General features: G+C 42.1%; 1 protein-coding gene across 5 annotated transcripts in view; it reads right to left on the bottom strand.

The window, feature by feature from the left end:
- The window catches only part of LOC105008069 (serine/threonine-protein kinase BRSK2), an 864,007-nt gene that overhangs the window by 344,375 nt on the left and 495,780 nt on the right, over nt 1–23,852 (bottom strand). For all 5 annotated transcript variants that reach the window (XM_029115106.2, XM_029115108.2, XM_034288278.1 and 2 more), the window contains exon 3: nt 4,644–4,729. In XM_029115106.2, the coding sequence (XP_028970939.2) occupies nt 4,644–4,729 (86 nt within the window). The remainder of the gene's footprint in view (nt 1–4,643; nt 4,730–23,852) is intronic.

The following is a 23,852-nucleotide window of genomic DNA, read 5'->3' as shown; positions in this document are numbered from 1 at the left end:
CAAACATTACATAATTAGAAAGGCTTTGATACGTGGCTTAGGATGGTGGAGCGCTCTTAAATATCTGTCTCCATTGCTGTTGGGTGGGTTCAAACCTGGCCCACTGATTTTGTGGCAAAAACTGATTTTGTTTATCAAAATACACTCATCAGCCATAACATTATGACCACTGACAGGTGAAGTGAATAACATTGATAATCTCATTATCATGGCACCTGTTAGTGGTAGGGATATATTAGGCAGCAAGTGAAAATTCTGTCCTCAAAATTGTTTTGTTAGTAGCAGGAAAAATGGGCAAGCGTAAGGATCTGAGCGACTTTGACAAGGGCCAAATTGTGATGGCTACAGTAGATGACTGGGTCAGAGCATCTCCAATACTGCAGCCCATGCGGGGTGTTCCCGGTCTGCAGTGGTCAGTAACTAACAAAAGTGGTCCATCTCTGGGATGTGCTGGACAAACAAGTCCGATCCATGGAGGCCCCACCTTGCAAAATACAGGACTTAAAGGATCTGCTGCTAACATCTTGGAGCGAGATACCACAGCACACCTCAGAGGTCTAGTGGATGTCCATGCCTCAATGGGTCAGGGCTGTTTTAGTGGCAAAAGGGGGACCTACACTATTAGGTAGGTGGTCATAATGTTACAGCTGATTGGTGTATAAGAGTTATGTATTAGAGTAATATGTTACAGGTGTTTAAAGCACGTGTAAAGTAAAATATATGTAAAATTATCAGTTTCTCTGGTTTTACTATTCATAGGTATGTGTTTGAGTAAAATTAACAGTTTTCATTTGTTGTCCCCAATGTCTGTTGCTTGACCTTGTTCTTATGAACTGCTGTCTTTGAAGTTTTCAGGATGGAAGCAACCTGACGCTCCCTGTATCCCTCTGCCAGTAAAACCAAAATGTAACCCTTCTTTTCCTCACTCAAAGCTTTTCTTTTGAAATCCTTTATCATGCTGAATATTTTTTTTAGTATTTTTATTCAAATATACCTTTGAGTTACTACTTGCACTGTATTTGCCATCCAGCTGGTTCTATTGCGAGAGGATAGTTATGACCACCGCAGGGGTTTTTATACTTTTCCTCATTAAATTAGATTTGGTTCAGGTAATCACCTAATCAGTACCTCATTAAGTAAAATGAGGTGTGCCTGTGTTGGAATTTAACAGACACTGGAATGGAATGGTTGCTGTGCATGTAGAGATGCTGATTTAAGAGAAAATTAGGAGTGGTCCCTTAATTTTTTCCAGAGCTGTATAGGTTTGGTGTCACTAAGAAATGTCCTTGTTTTCCATGAAAACTTAATAAAATGAGTTTTAATAGGAAATATAGTCATTGACAAGGTTAGAAATAATTATTTTTAAATGGAATAATAATCGTGTCTTTCAAACTTTGCTTATGTCAAAGATTCCTCCAACAAATACAGATAATATGATTATGTCCAGTTGTAGGACGAAACGATGAATAAGCTGATGTTGGTATCACTCCTATCACAATATCAGATTTCATACTGGTCTTTCTAATCATCACCCACCACCCCTGCCTTCACCTGTTTGTTTTTGTGGTTCCTTCTGTGGTGATATCCGTACTGCCTTTCTGTCTGAACTGGCCCTGCACTCTAATTACTAAGCTTTATGTTGCTCCCTTCAACTCTCATCTGTCTACTTATTCTTTCCTTTCCTGGGTTCCTATCAGATTTTTTTCCTGCATTCCTGTGGTTTACTCATCTCCTCTTCTCTCCATGTTCATACAAACCTTTTGATTCACGCACACAGACACAGAAACACACGCAGACGTGTGTATTCCTCAGCCTGTGGGGTGGTCTGTGTGTGCCAATAGAATATTCTAGTCATAATTCAGAGGTGCAGCATTTATGTCTGCCGTGCCTTATGCTGTGCTGTCATCAATTATTGACAAGTGAAACCGTATGAGGGAGTAAGCTCCCAAATGAACCCATACTACCTATAGCCCACTGCTTTTAACTACAGCTCATGGGGCTCTCAACAAAATGAGAACACTTTGCAGGGAAAATGTGAGCATGTGGCACATTTATCTCAGTCTTCTAGAGAGCAGGAGGAGGCCAATTTGTCTATATATAAATCATCTTTATTAATGAGGGGTGTCCTTAAAACTGAAGAGCTACCAGATCAGAAATGATTGTAAACATTAGATGGATACAAATTTCGGTTTCTAGTTATAGTGATAGAATTTCATTTTACATATCCATTTAAATTACATTAAAATATGATTGTTCAATTATTGCACTCATTTCTTGACATTGCGCACTGTTTGATAGGGACCCTATGGGTCCTGGAGAAAAGTATTACACTACATAGAGGAAATACTGCAATAGCAGCAGCTCATATTAAGTGTATGTGTGTGTGTTTCAAATGGACCAGACTGATGTAGCTGTCACCTTCAGTGGCTAATGTTTGCTAATGGAGTGGCGTCATACAGTGGGGAGAACAAGTATTTGATACACTGCTGATTTTTTCAGTTTTTCCCACTTACAAAGCATGTAGAAGTCTGTAATTTTTATCATAGTTACTCTTCAACTGTGAGTGACTGAATCTAAAACAAAAATCCAGAAAATTACATTGATTTTTAAGTAATTAATTTGCATTTTATTGCATGACATAAGTATTTAAGTACACTGCTTAGACTGCTGCCCCCGCGACCTGGTCCCGGATAAGCGGAAGATGATGATGATGACAAAAGTATTTGATACATCAGAAAAGCAGAACTTAATATTTGGTTACAGAAACCTTTGTTTGCAATTACAGAGATCATACTTTTCCTGTAGTGCTTGACCAGGTTTGCACACACTGCAGCAGGGATTTTGGCCCACTCCTACATATAGACCTTCTCCAGATCGTTCAGGTTTAGGGGGCTGTTGCTGGGCAATACAGACTTTGAGCTCCCTCCAAAGATTTTCTATTGGGTTCAGGTCTGGAGACTGGCTAGGCCACTCCAGGACCTTGGGATGCTTCTTACGGAGCCACTCCTTAGTTGCCCTGGCTGTGTGTTTCGGGTCGTTGTCATGCTGGAAGACCCGGCCACGACCCATCTTCAATGCTCTTACTGAGGGAAGGAGGTTGTTGGCCAAGATTTAGCGATACATGGCCCCATTCACTCCCCTCAATACGGTGCAGTCGTCTGTCCCCTTTGCAGAAAAGCATCCCCAAAGAATGATGTTTCCACCTCCGTGCTTCACGGTTGGGATGGTGTTCTTGGGGTTGTACTCATCCGTCTTCTTCCTCCAAACATGGTGAGTGGAGTTTAAACCAAAAAACTCTATTTATGTCTCATCAGACCACATGACCTTCTCCCATTCCTCCTCTGGATCATCAAGATGGTCATTGGCAAACTTCAGACGGGCCTGGACATGCGCTAGTTTGAGCAGGGGGACCTTGCGTGCGCTGCAGGATTTTAATCCATGACGGCGTAGTGTGTTACTAATGGTTTTCTTTGAAACTGTGGTCCCAGCTCTCTTCAGGTCATTGGCCAGGTCCTGCCGTGTAGTTCTGGGCTGATCCCTCACCTTCCTCATGATCATTGACGCCCTATGAGGTGAGATCTTGCGTAGAGCCCCAGACCGAGGGAAATTGACCGGCATCTTGAACTTCTTCCATTTTCTAATAATTGCGCCAACAGTTGTTGCCTTCTCACCAAAGCTGCTTGCCTCTTGTCCTGTAGCCCATCCCAGCCTTGGGCAGGTCTACAATTTTATCCCTGATGTCCTTACATAGCTGTCTGGTCTTGGCCATTGTGGAGAGGTTGGAGTCTGTTTGATTGAGTGTGTGGTCTTTTATACAGGTAATGAGTTCAAACAGGTGCAGTTAATACAGGTAATGAGTGGAGAACAGGAGGGCTTCTTAAAGATCAAGTACTTATGTCATGCAATAAAATGCAAATTAATTATAGAAAAATCATACAATGTGATTTTCTGGATTTCTGCTTTAGATTCAGTCTTTCACAGTTGAAGAGTACCTATGATAAAAAATTACAGACCTCCACATGCTTTGTAAGTAGGAAAACCTGCAAAATCAGCAGTGTATCAAATACTTGTTCTCCCCACTGTATACTCTGCCAGAGTCGCAAAGAGCAAACTATTACTTAGAGCAGAGGTGTCAAACCGGTTCCACGGAGGGCCGAGTGTCTGCAGGTTTTTGCTCTCTCCTTGTACTTGATTGGTTAATTAGGTCACTGATTGGTTAGTTTCTACCCTCACCTGGTTGTGTAGGTATGAACTAGGAACCAATTTATAGGAAAAACCAAAAACCTGCAGACACTCGGCCCTTTGTGGAACCGGTTTGACACCTGTGACTTAGAGCATTACTTTCCACAAAGGGTCATAGAAGTAAGGTGCAGTTGGAAGACAGCTTCTGATAACCCTGCTGCCGTGTTTACATTACATTGTCTCTCTAGACATTAACTAACTCTTAAATTAGGAAGCAATTACCTTCACCTTAAAAATGGGCCATCAACCCTTCTGTCACATTTAGTGTTGCCTGTAACTAGAGACCTCTTGGCTGTTTGGTGGTCAGGCTCAGAGGGTTTATTATGATGGGAAATGCTGAGTCATTGACTGGTGAAAAAGAAAGGGATTAGATTCATAGTGGCGGTGATGATAATACTCACAAGTATTTCTTATTTTCGTAGACATCATGCAGCTTTAAAACGTGAGGGTGCTCTATAAGCTTCAGTATCGCTATTTCCCTTTCCACCTGTTGGAGAAACCACACAGAAACAGAAACATTAGTTTACCCTCCTCAAACCAACACAAGGGAATATAAACAGGGTATTCTAATGTTTTAATTTAAATCATTTCCCAGAGGTTTTAGAATTTTATTGTGGGTACTTTTTTAATAAAATATTATTAAAAAAATATAATGGTAATATTGACCGACATATGTGCAACTGCTGTGATAATGTTAAGTGGGCGATTTTTACTGGGGAGGGGGGGGGGGTGAGATGGCTAGTGTAGTAGGCTAGCTAAGGCAAACATCTTGGTTAGCATTATAAGCTTCACCAGAGATGTGCACTTGTTACAGTACACGTGTTACATGTGAGCGGTAAGTTATAGCATAGATTTGTATTGATACCTAGCAAGCTAACTTACAGGCTACAGTACCGCAGTTTTCTGAAATGTCTTTTACACTAAATGGATTTAATAACACAAGTTTAGCACTATAGCTAGCTAGCCTATGAATATGTGAAGTAAAATATTTTAAGCAGATTTTTAAATATGATTATAAACATTTTGGTCTCTTCCCACAGTTCCCTATCTAATGAAATGGAGATCATCCAACTTATATATGTAGCTTCGGTGTTGCTGTGTAATAATTGCTATCCCATTCTAAATGTTAACATTTTATCTGTTTTCATTGGCGAGTGCTCTAATGCAGTTTTGACTTGTTGGTGAACTTCTGAGTATTCTAACACTTGTACCAGTGGCGTCGTTAGGCCTGGGCGTCCGGGGCTATAGCCCCAGATATTTTATGAATAGCCCCAGATCTCAAATTGACCAAAAATAATAATAAAAAATAGACACTGATCTATTAATCTATAATTCTGTTAGCTAATTGTGACAATGTAGACGTATAGGCCGCTAGCATGTACATCGAAATTTTCCTCATGTACATTCAAAACCCTGTACTTTCTGTCCCGGGTGAGGTGGGGTGGTGGGCTAAGCCCCGAATATATTGTGATCCTAGCGACGCCTCTGACTAATATATTTATCTCAACATTTGGGGCCAGTTGTTCAAAGGGAAGCTGATCGGATTTTGGTTATCGGATTGGATCAAATCTTGAAAATGGGTTGTTCAAAGGAGAAAGGATTCTGAAATCAGATTAGATCACGGAATCCAGTCCTAGTTTTAATCTGGATAAAATCTTCAATTTGTGTTGTTCAAAACTTGTCAGTAGGATTTGGATAAATTTGATCTAAAAAAAAACTGGATTATCCTGATCCCAACAGGCGGTAGGATTTCAAGGTGGATTCCAGGAAGAAAATGTAGTAAAACTTAAAAATTGGCCAAATAATACATTTGTATAATTTAGTGTATATACTTTTATTTATATATATATATATTTGCACTTGACTTGTGTAACCGTGGTAAAGTAGATAAAGTAGACATAGGCTACCAATTAAGCTTTTCAGTATAATAAAGTAAAAATTTAATTAAAATGTCCCTATGAAATAATCCCCCAAACCGATTTCAATAAAAAACATTTTTCTGTCATTCATCACTGTATATTAATTTCAAAGAAACAATCATCAGAGATGAGCCTGTCAAAAATAATTTATAACAATTACATCCCTAACTATACGTCCAGTCAGTCCCTCATTCTGACAGAACGCCAGAGGTTGGTCTGGTTCTTCTACAAGCTCAGGTGCATCATAGACATCATCACAGAGAGGGACATTGAGCCTGGTAGCAATGTTGTGCAGGACGATACACGCAAGTATTATGTTGCATGCTTCCTGTGGTTCCACTCGCAAGTAGTTAAAGCATGCAAAGCGTCTCTTCAGAACTCCATTTAAACGCTCAATTGCACATCTTGTTTTGCCATGAGCAGTGTTGAAGCGTGCCTGTGCAGGTGTGGTTGCTGCAAGAAAAGGAGTCATCAGCCATGGTAGGAGTGGATAGGCACTGTCTCCTAATATTATGCCATCCGGTCAGTTGGTTTGGAGCTCTCTGTATAAAGCATTCTCTCTCAGGATACGTGCATCATGAACAGACCCAGGCCACTTCATGATACAGTTCGTGATGATGAGGTCAGCATCGCCCACTAGTTGGATGTTGATGCTGCGCCTCCCCTTTCGGTTGATGTACTCCCAGTCCCTCTCATGAGATGCTTGGATATGCACATGAGTGCAATAACCCCAATAGTATTGGGGATGTTCCCAAAAGAAAAAATGTGTGCTTTGTCTGGGTAATTTGGACATCCTTTGGAAGTGAAACAAACTGATTGACCAGGCTGGCCAATGCAATTAACACAGCTTTCACTTCATCACTCGCAGTTGATTTGTCCACTCCTATATTGTCAACAACAACTTGGTAGAAAGTCCCAGATGCATAGAAGCGCAGACCAATGAGGACCTGTTCTTCCACAGACAGACTGTGACTCCTTTGGACTTGTATCCAAGATGTAAACACCAGGATACAAAGCACATTTTCCTTATTTAGTTACCTTATTTAGTTTACCTTTATTTAATTACCTTATTAGATCTTCTGGCGGTTGTTTTTGGTTTATTTTGTCAACCTCGTGGATGTTTTCCTTGTTCTGACATTTAAAAACAGCAGTGTAAGTGGCATTGTATATATATATATTTTTTGGTGTGATGTGTTGTATAAACATTTTCAAAACAAAAAAAACAATCAAACAATCACATTTATTTATAAAGCCCTTTTTACGTCAGCAGTTGTCACAAAATGCTTTTACAAAACACCGGGCCTTAAGGCCCACAAAACAAACCACAGTAGTGTTGAATTTCAGTGGCTAGAAAAAACGAAGGCTGAAATTTAGGAAGAAACCTAGAGAGGAACCAGGCTCAAAGGGATGACCAGTCCTCTTCTGGCTGTGCCGGTTGAACATATTAAGAGTCCAGAGTCTATTTAAACTTAGTCCAGGTCGAAAGCATGACCAGATAGACAAGGACAACAAGGAGGAGGTGTCCGCACAGTGGCAGTTGAAATCATCAGATATCGTCTTGATCTGCAACACAACCAGGAGGTCTTTGGACAGGGGCAGTAACGAGTCTTTCAAGCCTAGTACATTGTACAAATGTCAATAATTTTTACTTAGTCATTGTCTTTATTTCTTTTTAGCTGTATTTGATCTAAATGAGTTGGGGCTACATACATTTATTGGATGGAAATCCTGCCCAGAATTTGAGTTAATCCAATTATTTATTTTTTTGAGTGTACTTACTATTTTGCAAGTAATGCTGAATACATTTTTTTTGACCTCCCGAGATTTGAACCCGGATCGCACACTTGAAAGACTGTGTCATTAACCACTACATTATGTAATTTTGGTACGCATTAACATCACACCAAGTTTGAATATTTTGTTAAACACCATTGACTATTATGTTGAACTGAGTACCGTTTCTTACCACAAATCATGTCTATGAACTGTATGACTTTTGCCACTGGCCGTTTTAAAAGTTTATTAGCCAGTAATATGTTGCTAGACACCATTAAGCATTGTGTTAAACTGAGTAATGTTTCGTTTTAAGTATTCCTCCACCACAAATAACATCTATAACCTGTATGGCTGTATTAGCCATTCGTGAATGACATTGAAACAATTACTACTGTATAAATATAGGTGACAATAACTGACTTTTATCAAATGAGAAACGTGTAGCCAGCGAAGTTTTGTCGATCCTGAAAAAATGGCATTTTGCCAATGGCTGTTTTAACAGCTAATTGGCCATTCGAGAAAGACATTGATACAGTTAAACTGACTAACGTTTCTTATTAAGTTTACCTCCACCACAAATAGCGTCTATGAACTGTATGGTATTTGCCACAGGACGTTTTAACAGCATATGACATTGATACAATAACTATTAATAAAGGTGATGATAACTAACTTTTTCATCAGGTGGAAAGACGAGAGAATCGTGGAATCTAGAAATAGTTACAATACTGTATAACCGTAAACAGGAGAGTTTCTGCCCATTTATTTTTTTTCACGAGATGGGCTTGCCCATTGTTATGGACCCTAAATAAACACTTGTACAAACTGTAGAATATGCAGGTTGATAAACATCCTGTGTTTCACACAAGGTTTGCAATCCACCAAAGCTCTACAGTGAACACACATCGCATGAGCAATGCTATTATTCAGAAGGAACAAACATTGCCAGGCATTATGACTAGGTTGATTGAATCGTGGTGGGTTTAAAATATTGTTAAAAATAAAAATTATGATTTTGGTACATGTATATGTATGAGCAATAATGATTTGTGAAATCAAAATGGGGATTTTAAGTCAGCATTAACTTTTGAGTTTCATTATATGGCAAAATGTTACCCAGAAGGTTGATTTTAAATTTGCATCAACAATGGTGATTCGTTGACAGGTCAAGATATGTTATTTCAGGTAAACAAAACATTTGTAAATGCGTCTTCTTAAAACGTACAAGCATTAACGCAAGATTGTTTTCTACACATTGTTATAATTTTTTAACAGGTAATGATGCTTACAAACTGTAGTATTTGTGAGTTCATGAATACTTGTTTGTGTGTGTGTGTGTGTATGTGTTTGTGTGTGCGGATCCAGGTACGATGTGTTGCATTTTTGTAATTACTTCAGATTTTTGATTGCTGTATTATGGACTTAGATTTGTTAAATGTTGTTTGAAGGGATTATTGGCAATATGGTGACAATAGCCAGCATTTATATGTATATGAGTTTGTCATTAATAGATAAAATTAAATGACAAGATGTCACGGCTAAGCCGCGATAACTAACAAGAACAGCGTTTCTACCGGGCCGAAAGTATCAACACATTTTTCGTTGTCTAACGTAAACAACTATCTGAACTAACAGGTTAAGATTTATCCACAATTTTAATAATTGTAACCAGTATAAAGTGGATATAAAAAGTCTGGTTCTTGTGATGTAAAAGAATGAGACAAATCATGTCAGAACTTTTTCCACCTTTAATGTGACCTATAATGTGAACAGTTCAATTGAAAAACAAACTGAAATCTTCAAGGTGGAAAACTTTACAATAACCTGGTTGGACAATTGTGCAAACCCTCTTATAACTGGGGATGTGGACTTGCTCCTACTTACCTCGCTGAAATGATCCAGCCATATATACCTACACATAACCTTAGATCGCAAGATGCAGGGCTTCTAATTGTACCTAGAATTTCTAAAAAAACAATCGGAGGCAGGGCTTTCTCTCATAGAGCTCCACTACTGTGGAATTATCTGCCAATTAAGGTTATGGAAATGCAGACTTGGTTCAGTCTTTCAAGTGTCTACTAAAGACTCATCCCTTCAGCATGGTCTATGATTAAGTCAGTGGCGGAGCTTAGCTTTCTCTCCCATGGGTGTGAACATTAGCCACGGAGCCCCAACCCTAACCACCACCACAGAAGTCTTGCTACCTAATTTCCCAACAAAAAGATAGGCAGATAATGTAAGTATATAATAATATTCTCCCAAAATGTATGTACGTTTCATGTACCATGATGAACAGAAGCTAGTTATTAGGCTACAACAATATGTACCTGCAGTTACAAAGCCTCGCTGCTAGCTGCTTTTGCATCTGGATCATAACTGTAATCCCTTTTAGCTATTAGCTGTGATGCGGCTTCTGTCATTGTAACATCAGATCTATCCATTTTATTTTGCATCTGCTGCTTAACAAATTTACTAAAGAGGTTTATCCAGGGCACATATCATAATATATTTATGTTTTGTTACTAAAATTTCCTCTGTTCAGATCAGAACGTTGCGCCCATCATGCAACTTGGGTTGAACTCTGCTGTCAATATTCGGCCCACATTTCAGGGTGGTTGCGGTTGGTGGGTGTCCCTTTGGTTGATGCTTGACAATGTGAGTGGATTGACTTCCTGTCTATTGGGCCCTGTCTGGGGCCTCCCCCGGATAGGGCCACAGTGTCACTCGACCCACCTGTCTCAGCCCCAAGGATTTACACAGCTATATTATTGTGCCGGAAGAGTAGGGTCATTTCTAATTTTCCACCCTTCTCCACTGTACATTTTTTGTAGATCTAAGGAATGCATTTTCAAAATGTTCCCTGTCTCTTGCCTTGTTTAAACACGGGACATGAGGTCTTGGCCCACACATCTGGAGACCCAGACTTGAAAGACTCATTGCTGTCCCTGTCCAAAGTCCTTCTGGTTGGCGAGGGAGAACCCCCCTCCAGGGTTCTCCCTCGCCTTGTCCATCTGGTCATGCTCCTTACCTGGACTAAGTTTAATAGACTCTGGACTCAATTAATTATTATATCTTGTACTCTTAATGTTCACCCGGCACAGTCAGAAGAGGACTGGTCACCTCTCTGATCCTGGTTCCTCTCTAGGTTTCTTCCAAAATGTCTGCCTTCTTAGGCTGTTTTTCCTAGCCACTGAAATTCAACACTGTTGTTGTTTGCTCCTTGGGGTTTAATTCAGGCTGGGTGTTTTGTAAAAGCACTTTGTTACAACTGCTGATGTAAAAAGGGTTTTATAAATAAATTTGATTGACTGATATGATAGTGGTGTTAAACAATAGGGTGCCAGGATTAAGGAATGTTAAATTCTCAGGCAATTCATGTTACCATAAGTGCTAAAGCAGAAGAATATGTAATAGATGGTTTATAACCATCGGGTGTTAACCTTTCACATTTTACAATGCTTGTGTAACATGGAGTTGTTCAAATGTGTGACAGGTATAGAATTCTTTGTGTAAGTTATAAAGAGGGGATCGGGATTTACGATTTGAAGAGTTTCAGCCCACATTATTTAAACAGGGAAACAGGTTTTAAGATCAGATCTACCCATTGTATTGGTCTATAATATGAAAATGTGTTTTAGTACAGCCATAGTGTATTCTGGATAACAAACACCCCATGTTTAACACAAGGTTTGTTATCCACCAAAGCAGTTTGCAATACCTACACCACAGGGAAAATGCTGGTGTTCTGGAATAAAAACTAATCCAGGATCAATCAGACATTATGGCTAAATTGAATTTATCGTTAAACATAAAATTGTTCACTTTGGTACATCTGTATGTACTAGCAATGATGATTTGTGAAATCAAAATAGGTATTTTAAGTCAGCATTGACTTTCGAGTTGCATTATATGGCAAAACGTATGGCGAAATTATCCAGAAGGTTTAGTTTAATTTGCAAGAACAACGCTTATTCGCTGACAGCTTAAGATATGTTATTTCAAGTAAACGAAACGTTTTTAAGGCCGTCTTCTCAAAATGTACAATGAGCATTAATGCAAGATTGTTTTCTACATACTGGTAGAATTGTTTAACAAACAACGATGCTTATGAACTGTAGTATTTGTAAGTTCGTGAATACCAATCTGTGTGTATATGTGTCTGTGAACAAATGACAGGATCTAAAATAGTTGTCTTTCACCGAACCCACAAAGGCCGTTTTACTTTCTTTATGTACTTACCCAACAACCATCTCTATGGCATCATGAACCTGAACGGTTTTATAGGGGTGTCATATAGGTTTTAACACCCACGGTGATCATAGTTGTAAACGCAGCGGTAGTGAATGTCTTACAGATTGTCATACCCAGCCTTGGAACACAAAGCAGCCTCTATCTTTTTGGGCGTAGTAGAAGTATAAAAATGATGTTTTGACTGTTGATCCTTAGACATTGTGCGGCGACACCTTGTCTCCAAAAGCTTTTGTAATAAACGGAATATGCAGTACGGTAATTGACCTGATTCCTGGTGTTTTATTCTCCTTTCCAACAAACCAACTGTTAGACTTCAACAAATTTGGGGGCTCGGTCCGGGATTGGAAAAAGAGAAGGAATTCGATCTGGTCCAGATAACCTACGCGAGATTCACAGGTTCAGAGCCGGCTCATGATAAAGGTAAGCAGAGCCTGTTATATCTAAATCTGCATATTGGCTATGAACTAAATTTTGAACCAGTGCAAAACGTATTGGTATACTGGTTTAAATTCAGGAGGGCGAGGCAATTGGTATGGGTTCTGGGGTTGACTACCCTATGCCACTTCCCGACGGGGACGGTGGAGAGTTGCGAAGTAGAGTCTTGGCAACCAGTCGGGTTAGAGGCCCAAGGACTTAGGGGCACCTCAAAATACTTATTGTGTGTAAAGGTTCAGCTGGGTTAGAGGCCCAGGGAGTTTGGAACTCCCCGAATTTTTATAAGAGAACTGGGTTTAAGTCCCAAAAGTGTTGGGTCAGGGACCCGTTCAGCTGGGTTAGAGGCCCAGGGAGTTTGGAACTCCCCAAACTTTTTACAAGAGAACTGGGTTCAAGTCCCAAAAGTGTTGTGTCAGGGACCCGTTCAGCTGGGTTAGAGGCCCAGGGAGTTTGGAACTCCCTGATTTTTTTATAAAAGAACTGGGTTCAAGTCCCAAAAGTGTTGGGTCAGGGACCCGTTCAGCTGGGTTAGAGGCCCAGGGAGTTTGGAACTCCCCGAATTTCTATAAGAGAACTGGGTTCAAGTCCCAAAAAGTGTTGGGTTAGGGACCCGTTAATCATTTGTTAATTATTCTGAGTCTGGGACTCACAGTAACATAAGTCAGGTTGAAATGGACGGGGAGTTTGAGAGAGAACTGTTGAGAGAAGTGTTGAATTGTTTGTTGTCAAGGAGAAGTGAGGAGTAGAGTAAATTGTGTTTTAAGAGAATTCCTGTCTGTTTGTAAGGAAGTGTGTGAAAGGAGACTCATTGGGAGTGATGCGCATAGTGGATAAATTTACAGTAGATGATAGTGATATTTGCTCTAGAAAAGGGACATCTGGATAGATTGGAAGAAGGGTTAATGAAGAAAATAGCCAGATAGACAAAGATTTAGTGGGAGATGTGCCACGACAAAGTATTCAACAGTGGACAAAGGTTTTGGTCAAGTTTTGGGTAATTATTTGTGTAAACATAGTTTTCTTTAAAGTGGTTTCATTCAATTGTTTGAAAATATTGTAAAGGTGGTTTGTTGGTTAAGTTTGAATGAGTTCAGTTAAAGGATAGTAAGAGGAGTCAAATAGATAAGACGGCTTTTGGCCGCCATCCCAGAAAGTAGGGAGTAACTCTAAGCCTCCCAATCCAGAACACAGAGACACTCTAGGAGAGAGGTGCAAAAGATGACAGACACACCAAATAAAATTCAGGGAAGTAGATTCCCAATATTAAAATAGATTCAAATAGAGCAAAATCAGCTTCTATATTGTAATATTAAAATGGCAATTGCTTTCCCATTCCAATTGGTGAATTCTGTGTACACGAAATTGTATGAAAATTGAGCTCATCTAAATTATGAAACACGACAAAGACATGTCAAATTAGAATCAACTGGCCAGTTTTAAATCTAAAGAAAATGAGTGCAACATTTATGAAACATTGGTAAAATAGTAATTCCCAATTTAGGACATTTATAAGAGATAGCCATTAGATTGGGGTTTACACTTGTTAATTAACACGTGACTTTAAATTCAGTAAGTTAATGCTAAACTCTCCAGTCAAGGTTTTAACTTTGTGTTGTGCAAGATTCTTTTGTTTCTCACAGAGTAGGAGTCCTGAATCCTGCAACCCTGATACACCTTGTCCAATAAAGGGGTACCTCACACAGATGGCCCAGATCATTCTAAGGCCAAACCAAGCCCAGACCCTTGAGAGACTGCCTTGGGTTCAGAATAAGAATATTGGACACTGATGGTTCCAGCTGCACCACAGTCAAGGAGAGGGTGGAGGAATGGAGAGAGGCATGCAGAACAAAGAGGCTCCTACATCCATGACTGTAACAGCCAGGAGCCACTTGACTGGACATGGGAAAATTAAGGAGGAGAAAAAGGGAGGAGAGATACCCCCAGCATATGAAGATGACCTTGTACTCGGTACAGACCGGGCACCATTATATCCAGTGTTACGTTTAGAGAAGGGGATATTGTCTTTAGACACACAGAACAGCAGGCCCATAACTCAATTCACAGGAAAGCAAGATAAGAGAAAGTTGAGTAGGAAGGCTGAGTCAGAGAGCGAGACAGATGCTGAGGTGGACGTGAAACCGTTCAAGGCAAGGGCAGTGAGAGAGTACGGGAGATACGAAGAAAGGAGCGAGAAGGGGAGGCGACTAGGAGATAATAGACAGGATGAGATTACAGGGGCCAGAAAGAAAAGATCAGGCCGTACTAAAGCCAGGTTAGGTGAGGACTCAAGGTCGGGGTCGGACAATAGTGACACAGTGAGAAGGACCAGAACTAGGCAGAACAAAAGAAATTCACATAGAGGACGGGTGGTACTCACGGGGCAAGCAGTAGGGAGATGGACTGACTCAGACGAAGACCCTGACGCAGACATTAGTGGAGATGGGAGTAAGGGAGACACAGACGTATACCCTCTGCCGCGTACGCCCCCACCAGAACATAAACTACACCATGACACAGTAGAATCAATTCAAAAGACTCAAAATAAAATGTATACGCGGTCACAAGCAGGGGAAGCTAGTTGTGCTGGGTTTCAACTGCCTCTCTTTAGAGTGGGAGGCGGCGAACCGCGATATAAACCATTGGGGCTGGGAGACGTACAGGCATTGGTAGATAAATTACCCCCGATGGGAGAGGGAGGTGGACTATGGTTGTCACAATTTGATAAACTCACAGCTGGTCAAATGTTGGCACTGGGGGACTGGAGGGCAGTAGCCGCCCGAGCCGTGTCCGCCCAGGCTATGACTGAGATAGAAAAAGGGGCCGCCTCTAGGCGGAGCCCTGATAACACCCCTTTCAGTCAGGTGGTCGGGCGCATAGCCACGGCCCTGAGGGAACGATTCTCCTTGCCCGCTGGGGCCCCGATGCCCAAGTTACCTTGGGAAAAAGAGCAACACCCTAGACAGTATCTAGAAGTATGTAAATAAACATGGGCCAAACACACAGGGCATCACCCGGGGAAGGGGGGTCTGCAGCAGGAGTGGTTCAGAAGGGCGGTCTTAGAGGGACCTCCAGAGAAAATAAATGAGGCAATGATGGCAAATCCTGACTTGCCGGGTAGTGAATCACACGTATGGGAAAGACACATAGTGCATCATTTACAGAGGGCTAAAGACGAGGAGACAGAGAAAGTCAAACAGATACAGGGACTGAAAGAGAAGTTGTTGCGCTTACAGCTGCGGGAGGCCAAAGTAAAGGCAAATGAGTGTAAAAAGAAACGTAAGCAGATGGCAGCCCTAGGCTCAGGAGAACCTGACACTAGTGTTGTCAAAAATATCGATATTTCGATAAATATCGATACTGAAATTTCTGAACGGTACCAATACTAATTTCCCGAAGTATCGATACTAGCCGCGCTTTCACTTTCACTTCTCTCCAAAGGCGCGTTGACAACCACCACACGCGCACGCGCACTCGCACTCCCACTCGTCTCATTCGCTCTGGTTAGCAAAGGTGAAGTGAATGGAAAGATGGCGAGTGAAGCGCCCGTGCGACCGGCTTTGGTTGATAAGGAACACAGCAGGAGTGCTATCTGGAAATATTTTGCATATGAGGCAAATGAACATGGAAAGCCGAAGGACACAAGCAAGCCAATATGCAAGAGATGCTACAGAACAGTGCTAACAAAAGGCTCTAACACCACTAATATAGCAAAGCACTTGAGAGACCGACACCCGGATCTGTATAAAGAATTTCTCGAGGTTGGTATTATTATTATTATACATTACTGACACTCTATCCTCCAATTTGATACTGTTAAGAGCTTTGACACAATCTGTATTGTTAAAAGCACTATATAAATAAAGGTGACTTGACGACTTCATGTCGATCCAGTGAGCACTGTTTTCGCGTGTGATGCAGGCACGTTTGCGTTTAAATCTGTTCATCAAATAACGTTAATGTATTAACCAGCTTTTATGACCGATGAGCAATGCATTTGTTACAGTATATTTTAATCTTTGATAACAGTAGGTATTAGGTAATAAAAATATAACGGATCATGTTAGCTCTGGTCCAATGAAAAAATATTAACAAATAGAACTTTGGATTTTAATCAGTACATGTACTAGTGAATGTTAGTTTAAATCAACTTTTAACTTTGATTAACAAATGTTTTGTAAGTATTTTTCATTGCTTATTCATGTTAACAAATATCTATTACCATTAACCTAAGTTCTTAGATTAGTTCATTCAGTTCATTTTAAAAGTGTGGTCTAAAAAAAAATGTTTATTAAAGTTTGGCATTCTCTTGTAGCACCAGAAAGATGAGACTCGACCTGCAACAAAAACAACACAATCACAACCTACACTACCAGCTGTATTTGAACAGCAAAGAAAGTATGAAGCAAACTCAAATGAAGCCAAGAAGTTGAACAGGGCTGTAGCAGTGTACATCTGCATGGATCAGGTTCCTGTGTATACTGTTGAGAAACCTGGCTTCAAACAACTTCTTGAACATTTGAACAACAGGTATGCCCTTCCTTCACGCAACTTTTTCATGCACACTGAAATCCCAGCCCTATATAACGAAACAAAAGAAATAGTCATGAACCATCTTGGAAGGAAAACCTTTTTTTCATGCACCACTGATCTGTGGACAAGCAGAGCCACTTCCACGTTCATGGCAGTAACTCTGCAATTTGTCACTGAAACCTGGGACATGCAGAGCTGGTGTTTGGGCTGTGTTGGGCTCAACACTGAGCACACTTCTTGGCATACTTTATTGGTTTTTGAATGTAATGCAATCTGAGAGGCTTTTGAACAAGTGCACTACCTCAGGACATTTTTGTTAATGTAAAATATATGTTCTAGACTTGTTATATTTAGCTTTAAATAAAAAAATAACCCCTTAATATTGTGGCAGTTTTTTTCTCTGTGGTATCGAAAATGGTATCGAATATCGATATTTTTCAAGGTATCGTATCGAAGCTAGAAATTCTAGTATCGTGACAACACTACCTGACACACCCGATTTATACCCTGTTCCCACATGGGCACCCCAACCTCACAGTGGCCGGGGGGCATTCACCGCGCCCTATCGACCAGGGACTCCGAGGGGATGTTATGGTAGGGGGAGGGGGCGGGGTAGAGGCAGAGGGGCTCCAGGAGCCCAAGTCCCATACGGAGCCTGCTTTGCGTGTGGTGACCCGAACCACTGGTCCAGAGAGTGCCCACAGAACACTGCAGGGGGCAGAGGATACCCAAACCAAGGGGCAGCTCCAGTTCCTAACCCACACGCCGTCCCACCACCTAGTGCACCTGGACAATACCCACTCTCTTATGAGGGAGGGTGGGACCAGGAATGACGGTCTACAGGGAGGGGAGGGGACAGCGGGGGAAAGGCAGACCCTATGCTGTCCCTGAATGTCGACGGGAAGGATTTCTCCTTTCTGGTTGACACAGGGGCCACTTTTTCCACCATCACCGCCCCTCCCGTCCCAGGACTACTATCCTCCAAGACAGTGGAAGTTGTGGGGTTTGAAGGAGTGGGACAGACTTTGCCAGTGACATTTCCTCTTAAAACGATACTGGGTAAACAGGCCCTCAGCCATCCGTATGTGGTGTCGGCAAACACACCACTGAACTTATTGGGGAGAGACTTGTTGATAAAACTGGGGGCTAATATCTTGTGTTCTCCAGATGGACTAACTGTCACGTTACCAGACGGGACATCGACTTCAAGTGGAGGCCGTGGATCTCCCTCCTCGAGCCGTACTTTCCTCCACCAGACCCCCCACATGTAACCCTATTTTATGATCGGCAGGGCGATGAGGTGTATAGAGAGGGGTTTGGGGATGTAGTGTGTGGGAACACGTGGCAGGTCGGGTCTAAATTCATATATGTAGTGGCAGATGTACAGTTGACAGAGGAGCAGGATCAGTGGTACATGATGGCGGAGGAGTCCGTCCCGTATGTGTCACTGGCCCTGCATCCTAAACACCAAGCAAAAGACCTGGGGCCCATGGTTAGAAGGGCGGTCGAATGTACTGATTGGACACTCACTCAGGCGCCAAACGTATGGTACTCACACAGCTGTAAGACATAAAAATGGTTCACCTGCATTGACCTGGCTAATGCTTTTTTCTGTCTCCCACTAGCAGAGGAACTTTGTGATATTTTTTCTTTCACACATAGGGGTCGACAATGGCGATACACGACCTGCTGCTGGCGGCCCCGAAGGTGGCCGCTTGCATCCAAGCTACAGTGACGGTCCTCACTAGACTGGCTGAGAAAGGGTTCAAGGTGTCAAAAGAAAAGCTACAGCTGGTAAGGACGCAGGTCTCCTTTCTGGGCAGAGTAATCTCGCAGAAAGGAGCGGGGCTATCCCCAGCTCACCGCACAACCATCCTCCACCATCCTAAACCCACTACTGTTCAGGAAATGTTATCATTCCTGGGGCTCACGAGGTACAGCCGCAATTACATCCCAAACTATTCAGGGCTCACAGAGCCACTTAGAGCGCTAGTTAAAGAGCAGGGAATGCGTAAACTTAAAGCCACTCTCAATTGGACTTGCCCGGCCGACCAGGCCTTCATTATGCTGAAACAACAACTAGCCACCGCAGCTGATTTGGCAATTCCCAACTACACAAAACCCTTTTTTCTAGATGTTTCTGAAACAGGTCAAGTCATGAACGGGGTCCTGTTTCAGAAAAAAGGGGGAGAAGGCTCTGAGAGAGACGAGCTAGTGAGACATCAAAAGGGGGCTTCCCCACAAGAGAAAACTATTTGGCAACAGAGAGGAGCAACAGAGATGAGCGGGCTCTGGAGAGGGCCAGACGGTAGAGTAATACTTCCACCAGCCATGCGGGGAGATAAATTTGCAGAAGCCCACGGGTTGGGCCATGTAGGGCCAGCACAGATGTTGAGGAACTTGTGCCATTGGTGGCACCCGTTTATGGTAGACATGGTACGTAACTACACTAGGACATGGGGCCTAAAACATGCTTTTGGCACTGTATACCATCCACAGTCCCAGGGAAAGGTAGAAAGGATGAACCAAAACTTAAAAAAACAAGTTGGCTAAGATATGTGCACAGACTAAATTGAACTGGGTGGATGCACTGCCACTGGCACTCATGAAGATTCCATGCTCGTTAAATCAGACCACTGGGTTCACCCCATACGAGCTGCTGACGGGGAGACAGTTTCCAGGACCAACCGCGGGGCCTGCGGTCCCGGAAGGGGAAAAGTGGCCCAAAGATCACAGAGTGTATTTTGATGAATTGTGAGCTCTCTTTTCAGAATTCACCAACAGAGTCGGAAAAAGGAGGGACCTGCACCCGCTGGACCAGAACCTGCCCCAGGCGGAGTGGGTGTTGCTGAAGGTCATCAAGCGAAAGTGGTCGGAGCCAAGGTGGACGGGTCCTCATCAGGTGGTGGAGAGAACGAGTCATGCGGTCCTCCTGAGGGACAAAGGAGAGACCTGGTACCATTGGAGCCAGTGTACACCAGCACAGGAGCCAGGGAGGTCGCTAACGGACCTCATCCAAACCGGGAAGGAGGAGCTTTCCCCAGTGTGGACGGAAGGAGGACCAGCACCAGCCGGACCAGTGCCAAGAGCGGACCCCAGGACACAGCGGGACTACGAGCGAGTGAAGGAGACAAAGGACGGCGCCAGGGGAATAGACTCTTAGGGGAAGGAACTGAAGAATACTGTAACAAAAGGGGGTATAGGACACCGAGTGGCTACCACTCGTACCAAGATGATAGGGTCACAGAGAAAGGTCTGGGGAGATGATAGTAGAATGAAATGGTATATGGGAATTGGTGGAATTATGTTGTGTGTTGTTACAGGTTTCCCAGGTTGGCATTGGGTCTTCATTCCCCCAGCGAAGAGGTTCGCGACCCCACCTGAGGACACCTGTTTGAGGAAATTTGGGGGATTGAATTGGACTATGTCAAGGGGTCGCATACAAGCATTCTGGGATAGATAATCCGCTGGAGGAATGGATGATCTCGATGTTCGGCCAGTGGAGAGGTTTGATAATGTCTGTTCTTTTATCGCTATCTACATTTGGTGCTATAATGATTACTTGTGTGTGTTGTTGTATCCCATGCATAAGAGGGCTTGCCATGAGAGTGATCTCTACAGCCATTGAGGAGGCTCCAGGACCGCCACCAGGGATGCTGATGCCTCTACTGGAGCAGCATGACCCGGGAGAACTGGAGCTTGGCGAATAGGGGTGATCTCTCTGGGGAGAGATCAAAAGGGGGAATTGTAGATGTATTGATTTTATAAGTTATTGAACTGTTATAAGCTGTTGTAACCAATGAAGCAGAATATTAATTGTTTGTAATATGAGCTAAAATGGAAGGTGCAAGTAGGAGAATAGGAAACCCTGTTCAAGCGGTTGCCGGGGAGAGAAAGATTTAGTATGTCTGTTTTGTGAGAAACAGGTCACAGGTCAGAGACACACACACAGAGTCGAACAGACAACACAGAAACCACGAGGGGGGGCAAGGGGGTACTTGCAGTTATCCTATAACTTACATTCTTGTTACTACGTAGTTATGTGGGAACTACCCTGTAAGTAATGGGCTGTAATTTGAAGGGTTACCAATGATTTTAGTTTCTTGGGTTGGCTTACTGAAATACTTACTATGTAGTAAACCGAATTACAATGGGTACTGAAATACAAAGTACAGATTTCAGTTACATTGCAAGATTTGGTTGTGTTGTTTTGAGGCATATAAATACACACATCAAGTAAGCAATAAAAACTTTACTTGTGGTTAAATATGTGTTGAGTCTTTGAGTGGTTTTGTAAATGTAACAACATGCAGCTGCAACATACTGCTCTCTTACAGCAAAAACAGCATGTTTTTGAAATAAGAGATTAAATAACCAAATTCTACACCCTATTTTATTTCTTTAATGGCACCATTGTAATTTATTATTGTAACGATTTGGTGTAGTGTTGCGGAGCAAGGAACCAGGTACAGGCAGGAGTAGTCGGTGATGATTCTTTAATAAATCAAACAAACACCGAGCACAAAAACACAACGAAAGAAAAGGGCTGACTAATGTAGCAAAACGAAGGCAGGCAATGGGTACAAAGTACTTACATATAACAGCAACACACAAGACATCCAAACACGACAAGAACAATGATCCACAATGTGGGGAGCAGAGGGGAAACATTTAAACACATAGAAACGATAACAATTGGGACCTGGTGTGAATGAAGACATGTGTAAGTCCAGGATGTGTTCGTATGTGTTAGAAACTGAGGATGTATGGCACGGTGGCGTTGCTGCTCACCGTACCATGATAATTATGTTCAATTATGGGGTAATTTTCTGCTACAGTTGGCCTGGTAATATGGGGGCAGTAAAATGCCACATGTGGTGTATGTGTATTGTGTGTGTGTGTGTGTGTGTGCATACATATTAAGGGAGGCAATCGCACATCCACAGTTGTTCCAGAAAACCTGCTCCAAAAACCCTTATTTTATCCAGGCCTTTTTGCATTTCTTATAGTGGTCTTATATTCAGATATTAGGAAGTGGATGACAGAGAATTTCTTGCTCTTACACTCAAATGAAACAGAAATGCTCCTTTTAGGACCCAAAAAACAAAGAGCGTTGTTAGCAGATCTCACTGTGAACCTCGACGGCTGCATGGTCGTATCCCAAAAAACTGTAAAAAACCTTGGCGTTACTGTGATGGCAATTTCTAAAATTCCAAAGTTCTATGAAAATGGTAGGTAAGACAGGAGAAATCAATTGCACAATAAACGGTTTTAATCTTGCTTGCAAGGAGAAAGTATACAGGTTACAAAGTAACGGTGGATAGTTTCTAAATAAAAACATCATTTCGACAGTATTTATTACATAGGAAGAAGGGGTGTGGTAAGATGCTGCCATCTGTTTCATGTCAATCAAACACCTTTCCCTTTGTTCTATCACACACGTCAAATGCTATCTTCCCCCACCTTATCCTTCCTGCAATAATGTTTACCCAAAGGGGCCAACTGACCTTACTGCCCCCTTGCTGTATCTTCTCCTATCCTGTCCTAAAACCCATTGATCTGCATCTGGACAGACAATAGATGTCCCCTATGCAAATACCAGGTCCCACACATTCCTGTACCTATCTTAACAGTGGGACTCAGTCCTTTACTCAGAGAGAATACATTGTGCATAGAAATTTCCACAACAATCCATCCTCTTGATACCATGTCAAACCTTGGTATCAAACCTTAAACAGTTCACTCATTAGGATGTAGACTGCAACAAAACAGTACTCTTTAACAACATGACCCAGTCAATATTATTATCCTTAATGATTAGAGAACTGAACAAATCTGAAATGTCTGGATCCTCATTTACATTCTTCTAGATCATTACCTTTCGTACAAAATCCAAGATCACACATTGTCATCATACAGAATCATAACATAGTACAGCAAAACTTTTATGTTAAAATCATCATAAACACCTATCACTGAATGCATCCTTCAATTCATCACTGTTACAAAGTTCTCTCATGCCAATTGCTCAATTCACTGAAAAGTCCTCTCCATGGTTCCATTTGGATGTTCTTCCAAAGTCATCACAACTGTTCTGCTCCTTCAAACGTCAGACAGTCAGTTATGAACCATTTCTTTGACAGGTCGATGTAACAGAACGAAAAAGTCAGATGTATATTCCAAGGTGTTGTCCTTCACAGCTCAAATGCAGACACAGCTCTTGTTGTCTCCATTCTAGCTGCTTTATCAGCCAGGCCAGGAGAATCTGTGTTCTCCCTTGTGAACTCCAAGATGACCAGTTTTAGCCAAAGGTTCTAGAGCTAAAGGCCATGTAGAAAGTGACTGGTTACGAGCACCAGAAAATTCACTTTTCCCTCAGTGACTTCAATTCACTGCGTCTAATCTTTCAACACTGAAATCCTCGTGTAGCGTGTCGTCGACCCCAGGTTCCTCTCTCAGCTACCTGGACAGCAGATGAGATGTACCTGGTATGGACCCAATCAGCGTAGCATGATGTTGTGCAGTAGATCTTTCCTACACCTCCATCCTCTCGGTCGGAGGTTGCCTTCTCCATCACATTGCAGAACCATCAGGACTCGAGTCAGTCCAGCTCACAGGAACCGAGCATCCTGTAGACGTGCGGCACCTAGACGTGCAGCGAGCCAGAGTCGACTCCTCTCTCAGCTGTAGGACAGTCTG

This window comes from Esox lucius, chromosome 19, assembly GCF_011004845.1.
Source record: "Esox lucius isolate fEsoLuc1 chromosome 19, fEsoLuc1.pri, whole genome shotgun sequence".
Taxonomy (NCBI): Eukaryota; Metazoa; Chordata; class Actinopteri; order Esociformes; family Esocidae; genus Esox; species Esox lucius.
This window is presented reverse-complemented; position numbering and strand designations above follow the sequence as displayed.